The sequence below is a fragment of the Zootoca vivipara genome, chromosome 9 (genome assembly GCF_963506605.1).
Source record: "Zootoca vivipara chromosome 9, rZooViv1.1, whole genome shotgun sequence".
Taxonomy (NCBI): domain Eukaryota; kingdom Metazoa; phylum Chordata; class Lepidosauria; order Squamata; family Lacertidae; genus Zootoca; species Zootoca vivipara.
Window position 1 is genome coordinate 23727458 of NC_083284.1, and position 23413 is coordinate 23750870.

At 41.5% G+C, this 23413-nt stretch overlaps 1 protein-coding gene across 5 annotated transcripts in view; it reads right to left on the reverse strand.

Annotated features, from left to right (window-relative positions):
• The window catches only part of LEF1 (lymphoid enhancer binding factor 1), a 105868-nt gene that overhangs the window by 24425 nt on the left and 58030 nt on the right, over positions 1–23413 (reverse strand). For 4 of the 5 annotated variants that reach the window (XM_060278496.1, XM_035111583.2, XM_060278495.1 and 1 more), the window contains exons 5-9: positions 17917–18049; positions 11405–11495; positions 7440–7523; positions 5106–5228; positions 3626–3788 (exon numbers count right to left, since the gene is read on the reverse strand). In XM_060278496.1, the coding sequence (XP_060134479.1) occupies positions 3626–3788; positions 5106–5228; positions 7440–7523; positions 11405–11495; positions 17917–18049 (594 nt within the window). The remainder of the gene's footprint in view (positions 1–3625; positions 3789–5105; positions 5229–7439; positions 7524–11404; positions 11496–17916; positions 18050–23413) is intronic. The other variant, XM_035111584.2, reaches the window with a different exon arrangement.

Sequence of the window (23413 nt, forward strand, 5' to 3'; positions counted from 1 at the left end):
CATTCATCACCCCATAAGTTCTGCCCACATAGGATGGGCCTCAGCGAGAAGTCCAGTGTGCTTCCCTCATCCTTGGACAGCATGTGTTTAGCAAGTTTTGTTAATGAAACATTCGGTGGCTGGGAAAACCCAAACACAGTGCATAAAGTGGTGGGCAAACATAATACCCCCTCTATAGGTACCGCTCCAGCGGGAAGGTAAACGGTGTTTCTGTGCACTGCTCTGGTTCGCCAGAAGTGGCTTAGTCATGCTGGCCACATGACCCAGAAGCTGTCTGTGGACAAATGCTGGCTCCCTTGGCCTATAGAGTGAGGTGAGCATGCAACCCCAGAGATATCCGTGACTGGACCGAACGGTCAGGGGTACCTATACCTTATTATCGCTAGTTGAAATATTGGAATAACCATTCTGTGTTCTACTTTGTCAGATGTGGTTAGCTGTAGAGAATGTTGGATTTACAACTCGGGGCAGGGGGAAGGGCTGGTAATTTTACAGTATGTGCAACACTGCACAGAAATGCAGCCTAAAGTAAGAGCGGAGAGTGAGAAAATACAAAATGAGCAGGTCCCTTGGCTGAGCCCTGCAAAGGGCTTCCTCCAGGCATGGAAGCTACAGACATGCACTTCAACAAAATGAATACTCACTTGGCCGTCAGACACGCTCTACACCCTTACTTTAAGGCAAGTTGTCTTCTGAATACTAGTTACTAGGAATTGCAGGTGGGCAGAGTGCTGTTGTGCTCATGGTCTGCCTGCAGGCTTCCACGGGCATCTGGTTGGCCACTGTGAGAACAGGATGCTTAACTAGATGTTCCATTGGCCTGATCCTGCAGGCATGTCTTACAGGGAACCAGGCAAAGGGCCCTCAGTAGCGGTGCCTGCCCTGTGAAACACCCTCCCATCAGATGTCAAACAGATAAAACAATTTTCTGAAGATAGCCCTGTATTGGGAAGTTTTAAATGTTTGACGTTTGCTGTGTTTTTATTATGTTGGAAGCTTCCCAGAATGGCTGGAAATATTTTTTATTTCTTAAGGCAGCATACATACATTTTTTTCTCCCCATCCTTCACTCAGTGCTCTTAAGTAGAAATGTTTTATTGCTGTTGTGGTTAAGACTAGGCATGGTAATTCAACTACATACCGTAGATCCATCGAAATTGATGGACCTAACTCAGTCATGTTCATTAATATCAGCGGTTCTACACTGAGTAAAACTTAGTTGACTACCACCCTAAATTGTTTATTAGCTTACTATGTATTTTAACTTTGCATGCTGAAGCACAAAAAATAATAATCATGATATACATTTGAAAATAAATACTGGTAATCCATCACCTTCTCAATAACTTTTAGAAGTAACCCTTTTCCTTAAGGAATGTTCTGGGATTGGGGAACCACACTGGGCACAAGCCACTGTGAACAACCAGCTTATGTAGCACATTTTCATCCTAGTTCTCTCCACCCTCCAGAACTCAAACCTAGAGAGCCATGAAAAATTTGGACTACAATGCTTCAAAATTGTCAACACTATTTTAGCAACATTACATCTGCCTTCATCTAGGACAGAGGGTCCAACATGCCACTCAAGGACCACGTGCAGCCTGCAAGATCTTGTTTGGTGGCCCTTGGGAACATTTGATGCCCACACCCAGTCCTTTGGGCTGCCTTCCCAAAGCTCAGTAAGTGAGGCACTGGGCTTTGGGAAGGAAGCATGAGGGCTCTGACAGGGTCCTAGTTAGCACTTTCCCAACTTTGGGAAGAAGGCGGGAGGGCTCTAGGACCCTTCCAGAGCCTTATGACTCCTTCTCAAAGCATGGCACCTCACTTAGCCAATTTCCAGAAGACAGTGTGAGGGCTTGGAGAGTGTCAAAGTTTAGCCTGTGGGTTCCGTGTCAAAGTACTCTTGCAGTCCATTTGGTATGAAATGTTGGACTGCCCTGATCTAGGAGGACTATCGATTGTTTTGACCCATGCCATGGCTTCCCAAATGTATGCATATTATTGAATGTGGTGTGGAAGTTTCCCTCAACCTGCCCAATAATCTTCAAACTTCTACACCCCAAAAGTGGTTTGTTTCACAACACAAGTGTAGCAGACAGTACATTCACACTCTTTTGCCCTTTAAATACCAAAATATTTGGCATCAAAAGTTTTTTTAAGGTTCTGAAGAGGTACTTTCATGTAACTAAATTTGAGTGTACTTTCTAGAGTGCAGCTACAGCTGTCTACCCAGAAAGACGGCACTTGGATTCCTGCCTAGGTGCTATCCTTTGTAAACCATTATCAAACACTGAGACCAATCATGGAATAAAGGACATAGGAGCTACCTTGGGAGACGAGAGGTAATTGGACTTGTAAGTCTTACAGAAAGCTGTCAAAATATAGACAAGAGCTTAAGCTAATTCAGTGTTTGTGAAAACCAAAGAAGGTATATTCTGTCCTATGGTTTATTTACACAGCATAATAATAAAACACAGAGACCGTGCTTTGATAGAATCCAAGCAATAAACATTATAGTATTCTTTGCAAATAGAGCCCTAATCACTCTGACGCCAAGTCTCATTTTAAAAGCCAAGGGTTTAAGTAACTGGCAAGCATAGTGAAAGCTAAAGAAGTATCAGAAGAGAATTAAAAATTCAGACTTAAAATGAAAGTCTCAACTTGCAAATGCAACAAAATAGTAGACATATTGCTAATACCAGTGGGTTTTTTCTGGGGGGACGCAGGGGTATGCATACCCCTAAACATTTTGTGAATCTAAGTTTGGCCTCTTTAAGGGGCAGTATTTCAATATGAGTAGAAAAATGAGAGTACCCCTAAACATTTTTTTAGAAATGTACTGGCTAATACTTTAAGGAAGGTAGCCTATGAAAATATTGTAGAAGAAAAGGAAACATGTACTGCAAAATGTACTTATTTCTTCCAGCACGAATTCTGCATATTTTACCATGGCTATTTGTATATATTTGTTCAAATCAAAGCATGAAAACAAGTGGATAACAAAGGCCAATCTAGTGTAGCATTCTCTTACTACAGTGGACAGTTAGATGTGTATGGGAAGCCTGCAAACAGGACATAAGTGCAACAGGATTTCCTCCACTCGTGTTCCACTGCCACTGACAGTCTTATGACACATGGCTAGCACATCTGCATGAAATATGAAGCTGCCTTTTGCTACAGGCCCTCCATCTCCACAAACGAACTTTGACAGGTGTATAGGACAGCCTACCTGCCAGTCATCTGACATCCTAAAGATGAGTGTGGCCACCAGCCTGGGAAGCCTGGGGGGTTGTATTAGGCTCATGAATCAGAGATCCCCCACTTCTGATCTAGCCTAGTGTTGACTTCTCTGAAAAACAGGTCACAGTCAGGAGCCTATTTGGTTCTCCTACCTGAGAGCCTTGTGGACTTAAATTTGACCCTTTATGCATGCAAAACACATGCTTTACCTTATGGGCTCCTGCTTTATGACACAACAAGAGTTCTTGCTTTCATTTTAAACTGCATCACATAGCTCCCAATAGCCAGTGACCACATTGTCGAGGTGGGTACTGGGGCAAGGGTTTGTTGAACAGCACATACTGAACACAGAACATGCACATACACAAATACGGTTGTGTCATACCCTTCTGCCAAGAATCTGATTGATAGCTGCACTTTCTTTCAGAGTACACTCTGCTACGACATTCGCTCTCATCTCTTTCATGTATAACATGAAAGCATTCAGAGGCTTCTTAATGTGAGGTCTTTTGGGCTCCTGTTCTTTCCTCTGTTCATGCTGAGGCTTCCTAAAAGTAGCAGGAGGAAAGGAAATACAGAAAGAGCAACTGTTACCATTTTCAGCACTTTATTTCAGATGACCAACTATTTTTCTGAGTAGCCATGCTTGATTGGTTATCACATTTTTGGATAGAAGAGGAAGTATCCTATATGTTCTATCACAATGTTCCTCCACCAGTGGGCTGGGACCCACTTTCAGGTAGCCCTCAGTGCCACACCCTACCCAGTGCCTCCTAACTTGCTTGCCCCACCGACCCCAGATATAACCCCAGGCTTCTAATTAGAGGAGTGCTAGCACCAGCAACCCCTTGCATGCTGAGTAAAGATGGTCAGGGGGCAGAGAAGGGGTGGGGAAAGGCATGAGTAAAGATGGTAAGGGGGCAGAGAAGTTCCGGGAGTAGAGAAGGGGTGGGGAAAGGCATGAAGGAAAGGGCTAGAAGAGGGGAAATGTTGTGGGAAGGAGAAGGGAATATAAAAGAACCGGGAGGGAGGGAGGAAATAAAGTGGCAAGGTGTTGTGTTGTGCTTTTGCAGGAGGGTGGTCGGTACAAGTTGAGTGCAAAGAAGAGCATGAAAATAGCTTACAGGATATCGGTAAAAATCTTTTGAGAGACAGGTGGGGATGGGAAACAGAAAAAGAAAGAAAGAAAGAAAGAAAGAAAGAAAGAAAGCCTTTTCCACTTAAAAACATTTGGATCAGCAAATTCTATGGAATTTCATTCTAGGGTTCAGTTCGCAAAAGACCCATTTTGTCAAGCTTGGGAATTTTATCACTGAAGAATGCCACTGGTCCTAGGGATGGAGGCAACCATTCTAGACCCTTGTCACTTTTGCAAAATTCCACATTTTGCATAATTATTTTGCCTAATTCCATTCTCTCTCTGCATTAACTTGCATTTTAAATAATAATTTTTAAATACACATTTAATATTTTAATGTGTACTTTCATGTGTATTCTCCTCTTAAAACTCTTAAAACATTGGAGAAGCCTGAAGTCCAGTGGACAGCTGCATCCCAATATGCTCATTACTCTGAGAGGTGAGGATTTTGTAAGCATGCAACTAACATGGGGGATACGTTCCAGGGATTGCACCTAAAGCCAAAATTACATAAAGTCAAAACCCATTGGGTACAATGGTGGGCAGGATTGCCAGTCATTTTCCCCAGAACCCTGCCCCCTTTCCATCCCTATATATATATATATATGATTTCCCGTGGGAAATGAAAAAGAGAAAGACTGACACTGAGACTACTTATTTGCCATGCTTACTCAACTTTTAAGGCATTGCAGATGAAAGATCAATTAAAGACCAGAGGAAAACTCACACATGCATTAAGTCACTGTCTGTGTGTGGATGTTCTTGTTTGACTTGAGGTGTTACAATAGCTGGGTGAGGGATTCCAGTTGTGTGGGGTCCTGGAGGACCAGGGATCATATGATGTGAAAACCTACAAAAAGGAAAAGAGTGCAGTCTTCTTCATGAGGGGAACTCGAACACAGTATAGGATACCTACAAATCACTCAAGACAGGCCTAGGAGGCAATTCATTCATACCACTTAAGAGACCATGATACACCAATGTGGGAAACAATTATTTGGCTAAAACGTGTTATAATAGGGTTTTTAGTCTCCCGTTATCTGTGGCTTTGGGAATCTGGAATTAAACACAAGTGAATTTAACATGGCCAATAATTTCAAAAGAATAAAGCCCTTAACCCAAAAAACTGTTTCCACACAAGTATAAAAGATATTGAGTTATCCACCACCAGCCAACAAAAGGTAGTAATTATCATGCAGAAAATTAAAAAACCTCTAACGAAGGTAACTTGTGTATCTTTATAAAAGGACATAAAACCTGTCTTACATTTCATCAACCTTACTTGATCGCATATCAAATTTTTAAGTCCCCAAGCATGTGGGGGAAAGAATATGGTCTAGTGTGTTGCCTTAGGCACAGATCCAAATCAGTGTGCTTCTATTGGGATGGCTCATACTACAAATAAATTGAAATAAATACTTAAAATGGCATTACTGAACTAGTTTGCTACTTCCCCTCTGAGGCTTCTTTGGTTTTCTCTCCCCCCCCCCCCGTCTTCCTGAAATGTTTTGGTAACGTAACCTTCTTGCATATTCCATCAAGAAACTCAAAGGGCAGGGAAATTGGGCATGCACTCTTAAAGAGCACACTGAAATGTTTTTAATGGTGGCTTGCTCAACTAGGAATTTTCAAGACATCTTATTCCTAAAGATGCATAAAACAGTGATTAAAGGGGCAATCCTATGACAAAATCCACCAGGATGAGCAGTTTAGGATGCAGCGGATCTATGGCTCAGCCAGCTGATTCCATTAAGTCCCAACCCTGGCTCAGCTGAAGATATGCTGGTGTAATTTGCTCATCCTGCCTTAACCAAGGCTGGCGTAAATCAGCAGAAAGGGATGTGGCAGGGGTGTGATCAGAGGGGAGGACTTAGGCTGGATCCTAAGCCCATTCAACTTGATCATGTGACTTGGCAACCTGGCATAGAACACTATTTTTAAATACCAGGCTTAGGCAGAGCAGCAGTCCCACTGGTGAATGGGGTTTGGATCTGGTGTAACTTTATGCAAGTTTAACTTACACCAGTGTGCTTTATGCAGGCTTCTTGTGTATAGGATTGGTCCCTACGTGATAAAAGCACATGTAAAGAAATGTGATAGAACCCACACCTGAATAGCAAATGTGAATGCCTGTGTTAATCAACAGTTTTGTGTTTTACACCTGCAAAATAAGCAGAGGTTCGCTGAAACCTTTGGGTACACCAAGCACAGGGTATAGAGCCCACCTTCCCATAGTGCAGAAATGTAAAGTGTGATGTGAAAGTGTTGTCCTTGCCAAGTCCCAGTTAGTGCTGCTTGCTTGCACTAACACTGCCACCCATTCACACACCACCATTACAGATATAACCATGTGTACACAGCTTCATTGCCTTTATTTTAAAACAGATTTGGGCTTGGAAATTTCTTTGAGGTGCTGCAATCTACACGAAAAGAGTAAAGCCCAGGAGCAGGGAGTGAAGCCAAAGCGACTCTGATCAAAGGAGTGACCATTTTATATTTAGTGGTTATATTCATGTGATGCAAAACGACAAACACCAGTGCAGTTTGAATGACTATCCGGTCTCCCCCCCCCCCCATTTATATTCCACCGTTCTTTGCATTACCCATAGAATTACTTAGGGTTTCCAAGAAGTCTCCTATTCAGACACTGATCAAACCCAGACCTGTTTAGCTTCAGCCAGGCTGCGGTAACACGTGCCTTTATACCAATATTCCCCAACCTGGTGCTCTCCAGATGTTTTGGACTATAGCTCCCATCCCTACTGACTACTGGGCCATGTTGGCTGGGACTGGTGGGAGTTGTAGTCCAAAATATCTGGAGGGCACTAGGTTTGGGGTAGGCTGTCTCAGATTCCAGCCCTGACTATATGCTGAAGGTCATTAGCATGTGATTTAGGTAAGCTGTATATACACAGTATAGTTATAGGTATAAATGCATTTTAGCTGACTGGGGGAAGGGGATAGCAAGCAGAGGCATACACCAGGATGCAAGCAGGGGAGCAAACTGCCCCTCTAATTCCAGCAGTTACACCTTAGCCACTCATTCCGCACCTAGACCTACCTTGACATGGAAGTGTCGACTGAAAGTGAGGGTGGGTAGGGCTGCCTGAATCCACTTGAGATGGGATATACAGGCTGACCTTGCCTGAGGTCACAGAAGAAAGGAACCCATCAATAATACTGTAACAGAAGTGAGCTTGCCTTTTTACCAAACACCAATGAGTTCAGATGCTAGGTATCAATGAAAGCATACTGCACTGCATTTAGGGTTCTACAGCAGGCTTCCTTAACCTCGGCCCTCCAGATGTTTTTGGCCTACAACTCCCATGATCCCTAGCTAGCAGGACCAGTGGTCAAGGATGATGGGAATTGTAGGGCCGAGGTTGAGGAAGCCTGTTCTACAGATTCCCTACTGAGAAAGACCACCATCACAGATCTTGGGAACATTAACTTGAACTGGGTAACCTTTAACACTACCTTTAACACTTTCTATAAAATGGATTCGAATAAACTAGAATTTGCTTTGTGATAAGGGGTGCATTATTTACTTGCCAGTGAAACCCTAGAAACTATAGTTCTGTGAAAAGAGGGTGGGTGTCTATTGGTCTCTAACAAAGAATCCTCTGTGAACTGCAACTCTCATGATTCTTTGAGAGTCAAAGTGAGACAAAACTTATAGTTCCACTGCAACCAACAGATGTTTACACATCAGTCTGCCAATACAGTACATTAAAAATGGGAAAGTTTTTACCATGGGACTAATTATATTTCTGAAAAGTGTTCGTGCATCAGTAACTCGCAAAGAACATTAATTTGTCAGTAAAGTCACTTCAGGGTGTTGCAAGGTATCATTATGACGATTATTTGGGAAGATAAACCTCCACATGTAGCAAAAAGAGCATAAATGAGGCCTAGATCCTAAGAACTGCTAGCTTTACCAAACATATCCTTAAATTAACAGGATTTAGGAGTATAGGATAGGTTTTTGTCATGCAAAATAAAGAAATAATAAAATGTTACTCAAATAACCATTAAAGTAAATATAAATTTCAATTTCAGTGGTACTTCAAATTTATATATTTTCTTCTATCAGGATGAGGTGAAGAGGATATATGTTGGAAATGTTAAATTTTGGAAGCTGATGACTTGTCCTTATATATCTAGTTTCTGGCAAAAAGTGCTAGTAATAATATAACTGGCTGCAACATTCCTAAAACACCTAAACTGATTCTCTCTGCATATTTAGATGAGATAATAAATGAGGAGGATTTGGATTAGTGACTACTTATTTACCTAATTTACCTATTGCTAGATTGGTTGTAAGTGGTAACTGAAACTCTTTAAAATCCTTCTTTCAGTGAGTGGATAGTAGCTTTTGATCAGCATTCTTTACTAAAGTTACCTATTACAAACGAGGCCAAGAGGGTGAACACACAATAAATTTATGGAAAAAATATTATACATAATATATACAGGTTAAAGATAACATCAAACCTAGTTCTTTAGTCTAATTAATATAATTCCTTGCAGGGGTGGTGGCCAACTCCCAAGAGAATGTGATCTACTCACAGAGTTAAAAACTGGCAGTGATCTACCTACCCCCTTTTTGGGGGTTCAGGTCAAAGTTGTTGAGCTTTTTTTAGGAAGGAGGAAGGCCCATTTTGGGGGGGTTTGGGTCAAAGTTGTTGAGTTTTTTTCAGGGAGCAGGTAAAATATTGAGCTTTTTAAAGGGGAGCCGCAGTTGTTCAGCTTCTTTGGGGGGAGCCAATGATCTACCAGTGATCTACCGTCGATGTCCAGTAATCTACCGGTAGATCACGATCTACCTGTTGGACATGCCTGGATTATAAGATACTGAGTTCATTATTTTAATAGTCCTGCCAAAACTTATTGGACTTATTTGGGGAAAGACTGTATATTAGCAAATGAATTGCATTTTTTAATATTTATGATTTCTATATAAAGGGGGCATAGTGGATTCAGATTCCTGAAATGCGGTAGTTTGAGTGCACCATAGGAGACAAGTATCAGAAGCACCCCTGCCCTCTGCAGCTTCACAAGATTCTGTTTTTGCCTAGTCTTTTCTAGGCAAGGTGTTGAGGCAGCTTATTGTCTTGTTGACAGCATCACTTTTCCATGACCTACTGAAGTTACCTAATATGGTTTGAAAAGATGGGTACAGTTCTCTTTTTGGGTAGTGAAAACTAAGCATGTATGTTTACCAAAAGATGAGTATATATGCAAGCAACTTGAGTGCAAAACATGAATCTTAAGAGAGGGAGAGAGAAAGCAGTGCACACAGAAAACAAACCATTGAGCTCTTTAGTTTGAAGTTCCAGTCTTCTTCAGAATGCCATATCTCACTAGCACAAATTGATTGCTTCAAATACTTTGAACTTTTTTCTGCTTAGTTTACATTGTCTTTTCCTCCAGCTTGCATTGATGCAACTTCTGAGCAGGATTCAACACACTTGAGTAGCAAAGTTCAGAGAGAATAATTGATCTATCCTTGAAAGACTTCGCTCAATTCTATTTAAGCAGAGCTATCGATTGACAGATTTAATGTTTTAAGAAATTGGCATTTCCAAAGCTATTGGCCCTTTCTTATGCTCACCATGACGGTCTTCACACTTAAACAGAGCTCTGCGTGTGTGCAGTAGGGAGGGCCAGTGCACCAAAGGGTTGGGGGAAAGAAAAATAAATCCAAATATAGCACATTTTCAGCTACAGTAAGCAGAGCGTAAGAGTAATCTCTGTTAGACTTCCATCATTTGTATTATCAGCATTTTCCTCCAGATTCACCCTCTTTGCAAAAACATCTGCATTGAGAAAGCATTTCAAGGAAATGCCAAAACTTAAAAGCTAGAATCAAAACCATGAGAAATGCTTCCATAGTGTAAAAGCAGCTGTACAAAACAGAATGGGCACCACACATCCTGCTCTTTCAAATTCTCTTCTAATTACAAGGTCATTTTGAAAAGTTGCAGCCATTTTTTACTCATGGTGCTGACAGCCATTTTGCTGTTATTTTCCAAAATATCGAGGGAAGATTACTCAAAGGTTTGGGCCCAATCTGACAAGGTGTAGAGAGCCTACAGCTGTGGAATTTTCATGTCTGATGTGTGTGGCGAAATGCCAAAATGCACACTCCCAGTATAACAAACCCAAAGAGGTGCAGAAATTGCCAGCTATAGAACTCTAAAGAATATATCATTTTAGCTCACTACACTGCAGATGTCATTCTTTTGTTGTCCATGTCTGAATCACTCTCTTGCTGGATGGCAGTGCAATTTATTAATATGACTGGGGGAAGTATTACTGAAGGTAAATTATACACAGTCACTCTGCAACGGCTCTTCTTTAGCTGTGATTGCACGATGAACATGCTGAAAAGTCACCTGATCTTCTGTTACTCATCTTTCTGAATTTGGATGGAAAGTGCTCGAATAATTGTGTTTTCACTCTGTGCCCAATGGTGGTCCGTGTGTCTGTCTGGTAACCAGAAGGATGGGGTCTCAAGCCCACTCAGGGATAGCTGTGGACAGGATTCCTGCATTGCAGGTGGTTGGACTAGATGACTCTTAGGGGGTCTCTTCCATCTCTACAATTCTATGACGCTATGAAAATGACCCACCTGCCACACGGACAGTGCATTGAGCAAATCAATTGCAATTATTCAGTGGCAAGAAGGCAGTGCACATGCTCAGTGGCATTCATGTGTGTGTCCCAGTCCTGAACCCTGCAAACATTTTAGAGGAAAGGCCTTGTGAGCACTGGGCCAAATGAACCATGTTGAAGGTGTAATATATACTAGAGTTCAGTAAATACAAACCTACAGTTTATGAAACAATTGCTAGTTACAATCAATTGCTACTTTGTTATTTACTCATTGGCATTTCCACGGATTTCTAATTTTTTAAAAAAATGTAAACAGGTAGGAATTATTTTAAAACAAAAACAAACACACACATACACAACTATGCAAGAACACACAAACTTAGTTCGGAAGCACCAAGAGGTTCTTACCAGCCAAGAGGTGGGGTAATCTGCCCAACACCACCAGGAGACAAGGGATAGAAAGTGGGCATATCAGGACCTGGAGGATGTCTGGACATGCCTGTTGAAAAGTATAGAGCGCAAGTTGTCATTTTGGTCATCAAATTATGAAATACTGTGTTAAAAAGAAATAGAAGCAACTCGCCCATAAATTAAAAAGAAAATGGAACAAAACCTCTAAGCCCGTAGTTGCATTTAGCATTTAGATTCACTTTAAAAACAAACACCCACACGACTCATTTCATCAGCCCAGATTATGAATGCTTAAATTTCAATATATTTTTTGCTCTAAAAGTTTTCCATACCTACTTGATAGCAACAGGGCAACTAGGACCAGACTGTCAACCAAACCAAAGACACACAGAGGAAAGGCTAAAAGCTGGCATGTTCTCTGCTGAAACTAATTCTTAGATGCTACAGCTGGTATATGATCCAGGTCAGAAATGTGCTTGCTACAGCTGCTTTGTGCAACAGAGCTATAGAACCCAAGATATTAGGGGTTGGATCCAGATACATGCTTAAGCCCCATTTAAATTAAGGGACTTAAGTTGTTACTTACTTATGCACATCATTTATGGTAACAAAACTAAAAACCACTGTCATTCAACGAAACAGTCACAGATTCTATCATAGGATTCTAGAGTTGGAAGGAACAATCAAATTAGTGATTTTACATGCCGTATAGCCACTCTGTAAGAACGGCTGGTGTCAGCATCTAGCAAATTTGGATATCTATCCAAGGCCCACAGATGTTTGTAAGAACCTGTTAATCCAAGCCTTGGATTTGGTGTGAACAGCTGCAATAAAATCTGGACACTGGCTCTTAGAATACATTTCATGTTCCAGGAGGATAGTTATAGCTATCTATCTGTTGCAACAACAACAAAATCTTACAGCATCTTAAGTGCTAATAAATTGATTGTGGCACAAGCTTTCATGCACCAGAGCCCACTTTGTCAGATATATACTCTACTCAGTGGGTAAGTATATACACCCTGAGTACAAAGAGAAGGAAGAGTGATTGATTGTGTTTCTAAAGCAAAGTCAAAAGGTCAAGCAATACAGGACATAGCAGTAAGTGAATCACAGTGCTATGCAGAACACAAACAACTTCAAGATCCAATCGGAACGGATGTAACCCACTGACTAGTGGATGCTGATAATGAACAGGCATTGCAAGATCAATAGCTTAAACACACACCTAACAATTGCTTTCTGCAGTGATCTAGCAATTCCTACGATTTGCTCAGATGAAACATCAGAGCATCAAATTTGCTAAGAGAGTCATACTCCTCACATTTGAAACTTGACATAGGAATACCATGATCTTGTGATCTCTTGGGACCACAAAATGCCCTGGGAATTGAAATGCTTCCCTGCTGGTATTCATATATCACCAATTTGTGCCCATTTATCTTCTTGCATGAGAAATAAACTTATTTGATTTAAGGCAATGGTAGAAGGACATCACTGCTCAGTCATACCATGTTAGAGGATGAGTAGATGAACAAGACTTTGATTTTATGGCCATTGTAGTTTGGTCCCATGACAGTGTTGCCAGAATAGCTAGGGTAACAAAATGGCACCATTATATATATTTTAATCTCCATTAGGTGACCTATTGCTGCTGGTTAGCAGTTGCTTCAGTTAAAAAGTGCTATCTGTTAAGAATATCATCTTCCAGGATGAGCTGTAGACAGTAAATGGCATTCAGTTAGCCTTTTGCTGGGTCCAGTCCACTGACAGCAACTCCTTTGTACCTGCCTTGACTTAGTTGATCTGTTTTCCCCTCTTCCCAAATGAGTGCTCTTGTTTTAAGAATGCATTATGTAAAACTTGAAGGTGGTAGTCTCCAAAGGAATGGATAAATGCAGTTACATCATCCAGTAAACAATGTATTCTGTGGTATGACCTGAATGGCAGCTTGGAGCATATAAGTATGTCAGCAAATTGTAGTTTCCAGGAAGACTGCGATGCCCGGAAGATAAGTATGACTGCAGGTGATTTCGGACCTAAGAATAAACTCTTCTTAGTAAGACACCTGTCCTGTGAGAATGCCAAAATTTGAAACAGGATTATCTAGTTTCTGCATTCGGGATAGCAGCTAGGATAATATTGGGTGTGTCTGCGTAGATTTGTTCCTGAAATTCTGTAGGAAGGTTCCCCTGCAGCTCTGACCCTGGCAAGCTGCATGAAGATATAAACATTCCATGTAAAAGTCCAATCTATATTGAAAGCCCCAGGAGAGCTCCACACATTTAACTCTTTTCTAGTGTCAAGAGGATAGTTGTTGTCATCAGTGCACTGCTGAGTGATGTGACTGAAGTATTCCTTGAATTGGGGATGGTGGAAATAAACTTCCATCACTGTAAACCTCTGCAACATATATGCAGGTGTCACTGGGCCGAAAGAGAGTTTCCAAGACAAGACATGACTCTTCTGCCCAAGTCAGAGTGAGACTGAACAGGTTAACAATTTTGCCAGGTGAGTTAAGGGCACCACTCTTGTGGGCCCTTGCAACATGCAGGAGTTTCGCATAGAAAATAACGCTGGAAAATATAGATGGATTGCTTTGTTTTGGGAACACACTGCAAAGTGCAAACTTGTGGAGAAGGTTGGGTCTATGTAAGGCTCTCTTCTTGTGACTTCATCATTCTTCATGCTCACCTGTTTGCCCCACTGCACAGCAGCCTTATATCAAGTCACACCATTTGTCCACCTAGGCCAGTACTGTCAACACTGATTGGCAGCAGCTCCCCACAGTTTCAAACAGGAATCATTCCCAGCCCTACCTGGAAATGATGGGGATTGAATCTGTGGCCTTCTGCATGCAAGGCAGATGCCCTTCCACTGAGCTACAGAGACCCTTTCCCCAGACTGCTTACCAGATTGGATTCAGTATTCATTTGTGCTCTGGTCGGTACTGTGATGCACCAGCTGTCCTGCCTTCCACTGACTGACCTTTTGTCTTCAGCATTTATACGTGATTCATAATTTTTAAAAGCTTCCTTCTCTCTATACTAGGATATACATATATATACCTACCCACTTAGGTGACTGCTTCGTGTTTCTGATGGAGGAAGATCTGGTTCACAAAAGCTTAGGCCACAAGACCAGTAGTTTTTATATAGCATGGTTAATTTTCACTCTGATTTAAAAAGAAAGAGAGGAAGAAGGTTACAGCCTATAAGTCAAGGGTGGAGTACCTCTGGCCTGCTGGATGTTATTGGACAATAACTCCCTTAATCCCTGACCATTGGGCTATGATGTTTGAGGGAGATTTTTTTGGGGGGGTCCAACAACTTCTAGAAGACCACAGATTCCCCACCCTGCAAAAAGTGATAAAATAAAAGTATATGGGGAGGCTTATCTGATCTCTCTCTCTCTTAAAGGTTCCACTGGAAACAAGTCTTGAAAAATAAATCAGAACGAAACATTTTCAGAGGGGCCGAGAGAGCAGAAAAACAGCAGTTCCAAATAGGCAGCAGACCAGACTTATTAGATTAGGTAAATTGCTGCTTGTACATTTTCTGTGGTTCCCTTGTGATTCACAGATTTTGGAAACTTGCTACCACAGAGGATCGGTGGTTAATTAAGAATCATTTTCAGGCGTGTAATGGTCACACTTGATATGATTCATTTGGCTCCTGATTGTCACTCCAGCTTCAGCTAAGCTCCTTGTCTCTGACTCTTGTGGGCGCCAAAGTCAATCTTTTGTATTGGTTAGTATTTTTGCAATGGCATAAGGAGGTCACATTGGAAATGATCCATCAACTCACATTCTCAAGAATGTAGAAATGCTACAAACTCAAAAAAACCACCTCAAGGATTAAAGCTAATCCAAGTCCCAGATGAGCCCTATGGTTTTCATGCTCTACCTAAATCTCATGTCCCAAGGAGACACACAGAATGATGGTCACAGAGACCATTAAACCATTGATTTATTTAGTGCATTAAAGAACCAACGCAAAAACCGCTGGTCTCTTTTCATATGTAAAGTCCTCTATTCTAAGTAAGAGGAGATATAAGTGACCCTGTCATTTTGAGGGGGGGGGGAATCTGACTACATCAAAATTCAATACAATCAAAACAGGTTTCAACATTTGGGGGTGGGTGAAGGAAAGCCATAATGGCAGAAAATTTTATGTGGCAAATAGATGGTGTGGGGCCCCCGGTTCATGCTACAATCACTAGGGGGACAAAAGCTTAAAGTCCCCGTTCCTACACTCCCATTATTGTCCTTATCTGTTATTGTTTTGTTTTTTGTTTTAACTATTTATTTTGTGTTTTTATCCTGTATTTTTATCTTGGGAACTGTCCTGAGATCTTTGGATGAAGGGTGGTATATTAATCAATTAATTAGTAACAATAAAAGCTCTCAGAGCAGCTTTCAAGAATCAGTTCTATGATGGTCCCTACTCTCAGGCTCAAAATCTAAAAAGACATGAGACATGAGAAAAACAGTCGCTGTTCTGGCTCTTTTACCCTTGATAAAGGGAAGTGTTCCCCTGTTTCCCCCAGATTCAGAAGCAGAGCTGGTGACAATCTCTAGGCCAAGGAGATGGGGGTCAGTCTTGCCACACCATTCTTCCCTCACCACACATGTTGCTAAACTGCATGCTAGGCTATGGAGCATTGCCCAGAGACACAAGACAATGTCACATGGAAAAGTTCTTGCTGGAGAGATGCTGTCTCATATCCAAATTCAGATTATAAATGATTGAAAAACCAGCCATTTTTAGCACCTTACTACTTCTTTTATGTGTGTGAATATTTTATATACAGAATGGGGACAAATACAAATTTTGCAAATACAAGGGACATTTATAATTACTGTAAAGAAATTTACAATGAGCAATCATTATGTACCGATGTGAAGAGAGGGGAGATAGAATTAACTTATCATCCCAAACTTGCCCAGCATCCATTGTTTATGCAAGCAAGTCTGTGTAGAGGGCCCATATATCTGAGTATTTCCCATCATTTTCCTGCTTATGGAAGGCTCTTTCTGATAAATGGCCAGTTGGATCATGTTTTCTGTCCATTGCATGATGGAGAGGAGGGAGAGAGGATGTTTCCTTCCAGTTAAGCATTTAGCCACTGTGAGTGCATGCAAAAGCCAATCTCATTGCCCTTTGCTTATATTCCATTGGGTTGATACATAATTTAGCAACATGTCGACATCTGAGAGGATCAGGGATGTGTCCAAAACCACATTTATGTGGCTGGTCACTTCTTTCCAAAATGGCAGGTTTGGACATGACCACATCATGGGACACAAAATTGCCTAGGAGACACTAAAGAGCCAAGAGCACCTTATATCTAAGTCCTTCTCCCCTCCCACCATAGATTTTTCAGTTGTTTTCAGAAACACTGCCGAACATAGCATGGTATACCAAGCCTAAACTGTCACCACCACTCTAACCTATGTATATTCTACTAGATTCTAAGCAATTGCAACAGTAGATATCATCAGCAATGATTGCAGAGTGGTCAATCAATGCAGTGGCCACTCCCCAAGCCAGCTAAGCTGTCTCTTGCACTCCAAAATTCAAAGGAACAACAACTACGCTCCAGCAGTCTAGGCAATAAAATACAGGAGCGACAGAAGCTGCCTTATACTCAGTCTGTCCAGCTCAATTCTGTCTAAAGTGGCGGGCTGTGACTGCTCAGTGTTTCAGACAGAAGACCCTTCTGGCCCCACATGGAGATGCTGAGGATCGAAAATCAGACCTTCTGGACATAAAGCAAATGCTCTACCACTCAACTAGGCACAAACAGCCTCTACATTTTTACCCATTAGAAACTTCATATATTACTGTAAGAAAAACTTGGGGAATTATTCTTTAAAGAAAAAAAACCACACACATGAAATTTTTATTACGAAGCAAAGTTCAAAATCCAGGTAACCGAAAGCAAACACACACATAATAATGCAAGATCAATTTCAAATTCTGAAAGCACACCATAAACAGCATTTAAGATTCTGTGGTAATATTTGAAATTAAGATTAGTGTCCAAGCTAAACTTTCAGAAAACCAACCAACCAAGTAAGAAATGGCTATTATTTATTCAAATGCAGATGAAACAGCTGGATGAAAGGGAAAGCTTCAGGTTGAACAGCCTCTTGATTTCCTCTAAAGGAAGCCTAATCTAAATTCTAAAACAGAATTTGGTTAGTCATTAAGAAAGGTTCATAGCATCCGCCTATCACCTATCGGAAGCCAATTTGGGGGAAAGTACCTCCTAATGCACTGGTAATTTAGAACTTATGTACTACACTGGTAAAATGGCAGGGGGCGCCAAGGACTTCAATTGCGGTTATTTTCACAAAAGTGAACCAGGAAAACCTAGGCATTTGGCTCCTTGATTAAGATACCTTTTAGGACAGAATAATTGTTGCCTTTAGCATCCCTGAGCTAAGGGGCAAAACATGGTTGGCTATTCTGTCAAACAGCTGAAAATAAATTAAGGCCTCTCACCTTGTTTTGAGTTGACGTCTGAGGGGAGGTGTGATGGATGCGTCCCTGGAGAAAAGTGCTCATCACTGTAGGTGATAAGTGGCGTGAGAGGGTGGACCGCATGGGAAGGCTGCACCACCGGTACTTTGTTGGACTGCAAACAAAAAAACAAAAAGCCTTTTTCAGTGATTTTATTTTAAATAGGGCCTGTCACGTTTTTGTGAGGGTTTTTTTTTAAGCATGTTTATCTGCCTAGCTTTTAAATAACCAAGCAGTTAAGTGTACATAAAGGTGACAGTTTAAACAACACACACACACACACACACACACACACACACACACACACACACACAACACCACACACCTTCAGGTCCACGGACTAAGCAGGTTTTCCACAATCTCTTTACCGTACTCCACCTGGATCCACACAACCTTTACTCCACTAGCCTTTTAAGGTGACTTGCCAGGGGTTTGACATACCTTCTAGTTTTGCCATCTACCTGGGACTGAAAATGCAAGGTGTGCTAGCTATAACTAATGGCTGCTGAGGCAGCATTTATTGTGAATGGTCAGAAGTCATACAGGCCTGCTTCAGCCAGCAATATTCTCATCATTGCAGGGGGGGGGGAGCCTACTAAACAGCAGGATGGGCACATTATCCACTACAGTTCAAAAGGCCAGGTACGAGGAGCTAGCCACCCCTTTGGGAATATGTATTAATTGATGTATTATGGTAAAAATGTCAGAGATGCAGCCAGGGATCTAGCACCAAACAACAACTGGTGTAAACGGTGTGGCCGTCAGGTTGGATCACTCATCTGGGCTCTGCCATGATGTTTTCAGCATTAAATATGGGAATGCTTAAGTCTCAGTGGAGTCATTCATAGAGATCAGGGGTGGGGAGCCTGCAGTCCGCCAAATGTTGTCAGGACTACAACTCCCATCATCCCTGGCTAATGGCCATGTTAGCTGGGGCGGATGGGACATTAGAGTACAGAAACATCTGGATGGTCTCATGTACCCCACCCTTCATATAGATGCAGTGCTGGTGTCTGTCATCACCTTATTTTATGTTTCCAGTGCCCAAGTCTTACGAGCTTTTTTTAAAAAAAAATGTTAAAGACATGTATATTATTCTTATTTTGATAACATACTATGAAAGACAGACTTCTATAGCACTGGTAAAGTAATATTCACTATTGCACTGGTAAAGTAATATTCACTATTGCCTCTCTAGATTTAATCTGTCCACCACCATAGTTCATAGAACTACTCTCCAAGGCAAGTCCCCTTCTCACTGCAATATCACCGAGTGCATCTTCTTCCCAAGACATCATATTTTATCAAGTCATGCAGTACAATTTCACCAGTGTATTCTGACGGTAGATATGAAAATTCCCAATACAGTACTGCTTCATTTTCATTTAGACCATCCCACTCCCAAACTGCATGTAACCCCAAATTTAGGTTACTCTGAAAATAATACTACAATGTTGCGGTGGTGGTCCTAGCTCATATCAAACAAAAGGAATAATAATGGAAGTGTACCACAAAAACACCACCCACCTTACTGAATCATACGGTAGTCATTTCTTTCAGAGTAGTGCTACCATAGATGTTAAGGTAAAGCAAAGCTCATATAACAAAACTGTATCCAGTATTTGCTAGAAATTAGCAAAGCATTAAAAATAAAAAATCAAGATATTCTACTACTACATGCAGAAATCCCCTCAAGCTGAAAAAAAATGCTGGAGTTACCAGAATAATTCCTAATTTTCTCCCCACAGGCTATGTCTATGCAAAACACAGAAAATGTTTGAGACTCATTTGCATTATTACACCATGTTCTGTAGTTTAATTTTCTCTTTTTCTGTAGATGGGCGCTATGCTATCAAGAAAGAAACCGTAGCGTATTTTTACGAGACTCCTACTGGATCCCCCTTAAGCAATATTTTTTTTGCTCATAAATTTAAGATCATGACGGATGGTTGTACAGGGAAGGGAGGCTTCAGATCAAAATGCAGATACTGCTTTAAAAGAACTTCAAATAATGTAAAATATTGGGAGCTAAGGAAAGAGGAAACTGATCCAGATTTAGTCGAATGCTAATATGATCAGAATTTGTTGGCCCATATTTAAAAATACAACGCAGGAGAAGTGTCTGTGTATAATAAGCCTTTCTAGTTTGGAACGAACGAACACAAAGCCAGAGTCATATTTTTTTTCTTTGTGTGTCTCCCCCCCCCCCTTGCATACTTTCCCTTGTTTTCAGAGCACCACCTTAAGGAGCCTGCTTTAGCAAGTGGTATCATCTTAATGTCTGACCTATCCCTCCAGTCATATAGGCTCAGAATCTTCTGCCATGAATTTTTGCTAAATTATGCTATCCTTGCTCTCCTCTTAATTTTACGGTTTTCAACACAGATTTGCTTTCCTGTGGGAAGGAGATAAGAACCTGAGGATTTTAATTTAAGCTTTGGCCTTGTCTTATATTTTGCAAGAGGGAGACAGTGCACAGGCAGGAGAGAAAAAGCCGTGCTACTCATAGGTGTTTTAAAGCCAACAAGCATTAGGCCCATTATTTGTGGCCAAGTAATAAAAGCTGTATAGATTCTCATTAAGGTACAGGAGCTGGCTTCCAAGGGTGATAGCTCAAATGGCCATCATCTCTCCTTTTTCAAAAGACGCAAATTGGTTACCCAGATTCAGATTGTCTATAGCTACACGCCTCCGTTTCCTGGGAAGAAAACCATATTAATATTAGTATTACTGTTACTACAAATACTTTAGAAACAAAGGGGAAAATGTCAGAAAACAGTACTGAGCAAGCAACATTTTCAAAGATGAGCATTTATGGGAACTTTTGCAACCACCATGCATTAGGAGGTGCTGAACTGCTGTTTAGGCTCAGTAACTGGCCAGTATGGAAGTAAGAGCTGGACCATAAAGAAGGCTGATCGCCAAAGAATTGAATTATGGTGCTGGAGGAGACTCTTGAGAGTCCCATAGACTGCAAGAAGACCAAACCTATCCATTCTGAAGGAAACCAGCCATGAGTGCTCACTGGAAGGACAGATCCTGAAGCTGAGGCTCCAATACTTTGGCCACCTCATGAGAAAAGACCCTGATGTTGGAAAAGATTGAGGGCACTAGGAGAAGGGGATGACAGAGGACGAGATGGTTGGACAGTGTTCTTGAAGCTACTAACATGAGTTTGACCAAACTGTGAGAGGCAGTGGAAGACAGGAGTGCCTGGCGTGCTATGGTTCATGGGGTCACAAAGAGTAGGACACGACTAAACGAATAAACAAAAACAGCAACAACAACAACAACAGGTAACTAATGAATCCTGATAAGATGAACGCACTGTGAATTGATCTTTCCTGGGATCAGAAATGGGCTGTGCATGTGCTTAATGAGCTTGCGCTCCCTCTTGAAGGAGCAGGAATGCAGTTTAGGGATGCTTCTTGATCCAGTATTGTCACTAGAGACCTTAGTGGTTCTGAACACCTTTAGCCAGCTTATGCTGGTTTGTTAGCTGGTCCTTTCTTCAACTAGGATAGCCTGGCTGCAGCAACCCATGCTTTGGTAACCTCCAAGTAGGATCATGTGGGGCTGCCCTTAAAAATGGTTAAGAAGCTGCAATTAGTGTGGAATTCTGCTGCCAGAGTTCCTAGCTTTAGGAAGGTGATGGGAGGGTTCTAGGACCCTGCCAGAGCCTCACACCACCTTCCCTAAGCCCAGTGCCTCACTCAGCCAGCTTTGGGAATACTGTACAGCAAGAAGTAGGGCTCACTCTCCCCCCCGCCCCCACCATGCATGCACACATGACAAGGGAGTATGCAGCCCACGGGTTCTGTGTCAAAGTAATCTTGCAGCCCCCTTGGTATGAAAAGGTCTTGGTCTAGATGGGAGCTATGCAGCATATATACTGAAGGAATTACAGTACATTGGATGTCGTTTTGTTCTCAAGCCCAGTTCCAAGTACTTTAAAGGGCTAAATCACTGGAACACCTCCCCCCACCCCATATCTACCTGCCCCTCACATGAAGACATTCAGATTAGGCCCCTTTCCAAGTTCTACCTCTAGGAAAGTTGTGTTAGGAAGGACGAGGCCTTTTTGGCAATTGACTTTGGAATACCCTCCTGAAGGAGGTAAGACTAGTAGTCTGAGTGTTTCTAATTGGTATCCAATTACTGTAATTGCCCAAGCTATTTACTGTATTGTTTTAGCTGGTTGAATAGATTTGATGTATTACCTCTCAGATATTATATTGATTTTTTATTTTTATTGGGTTTTTTCTTTAAAAAATACTACACTGATGTTTTGGGAGAATCCATGTTTGTTTGAATGAATGAGTGATATATATATAATTATTATTAAAATTATAAAAGTGTCTTTTAAAAATGAATAGCTGACGGGGGGGGGGTCCCCGTGGGCTCATTTTAGCCTCCAAAACTTCCCCCTTCCACTTTAACCTCCATACAAAAGGCTCCCAATATAGCAAAAAAGCTGCTTTCTTCTGTATAAGACATCCAGAAAGAGCTCTTTCACCTTCTGCCCCCTTTAAAAACAACGTTTTCTATTTGTGCACTTTGGCTGGCTGCCTTAGTTCAGACATCACTGAGGTGTATAAAAAGTTGAGGGCACTGTGGAAAACCACTGCTGATGCGGATAACAGGGAACAGCAAAGATTTGTGTCATACAGGAGTGTAGCCAACAGTGGTGTGTGGTCAGTGGGCTGGGGGGGGGGGATAGCCTAGTCCCTTAAAGGGTCCAAGAGCCTTTATGCCACCTTTCCAAAGCCCACCCAGCAGGGCTCCAGCATCCTCTCAGAGGCCTGGCACCACCTTCCCAAAGCCTGGAAAGCTTCTGCCCAGCTTTGGAAGGAAGGAGCAATGCTCACACATTAGACGTTGCGACATCACACAAGAGACATTCCCCCACCACACCCGCCCTCAATAAGCCAGTGCCTCTGTTCCCCTATGAAAAATGTTGCCGAGTTTTCAGTCCTTAGCCTCTTCTAAGACTTGCCAAGGTAAGACACACATCATACCACAGTTAAGAACCATTATGGCACAGTGGGTGTTACAAAGAATTTGTTTCTGACACTATGTTTCCTAAATAGTGGTTAGCAATCAAAACAACAAAAAAACAAGTCAAAACTGATTTGATAAACCACAAAAGTGCTTCTTGCAACAGCATGCCAAGGTTTGCAAAGTGAATTAAGACAGTTGCATTTTAGATCTAATATTGGCAATATGAAAACAAAATGAACTTTCGAGCACTTTTAAGAACAAGATCTGTATTCTTCTAATACTTATATTATCTGACCCAATAATTATACTGCAACAAGAAGCAAGCACCATTTCTAAACATTTTTATAAACTGGCTTGCTGTTTGTTAAATATGCAGGGTGGGGTTTAAAACAAATAAAGGTCTAGGAATCTCTAGGACAGGGTAACCTGAAAATCTTCCTGCTGGTGTTTTGAAGGATTGCAGGCCTGCCTGCGCCTT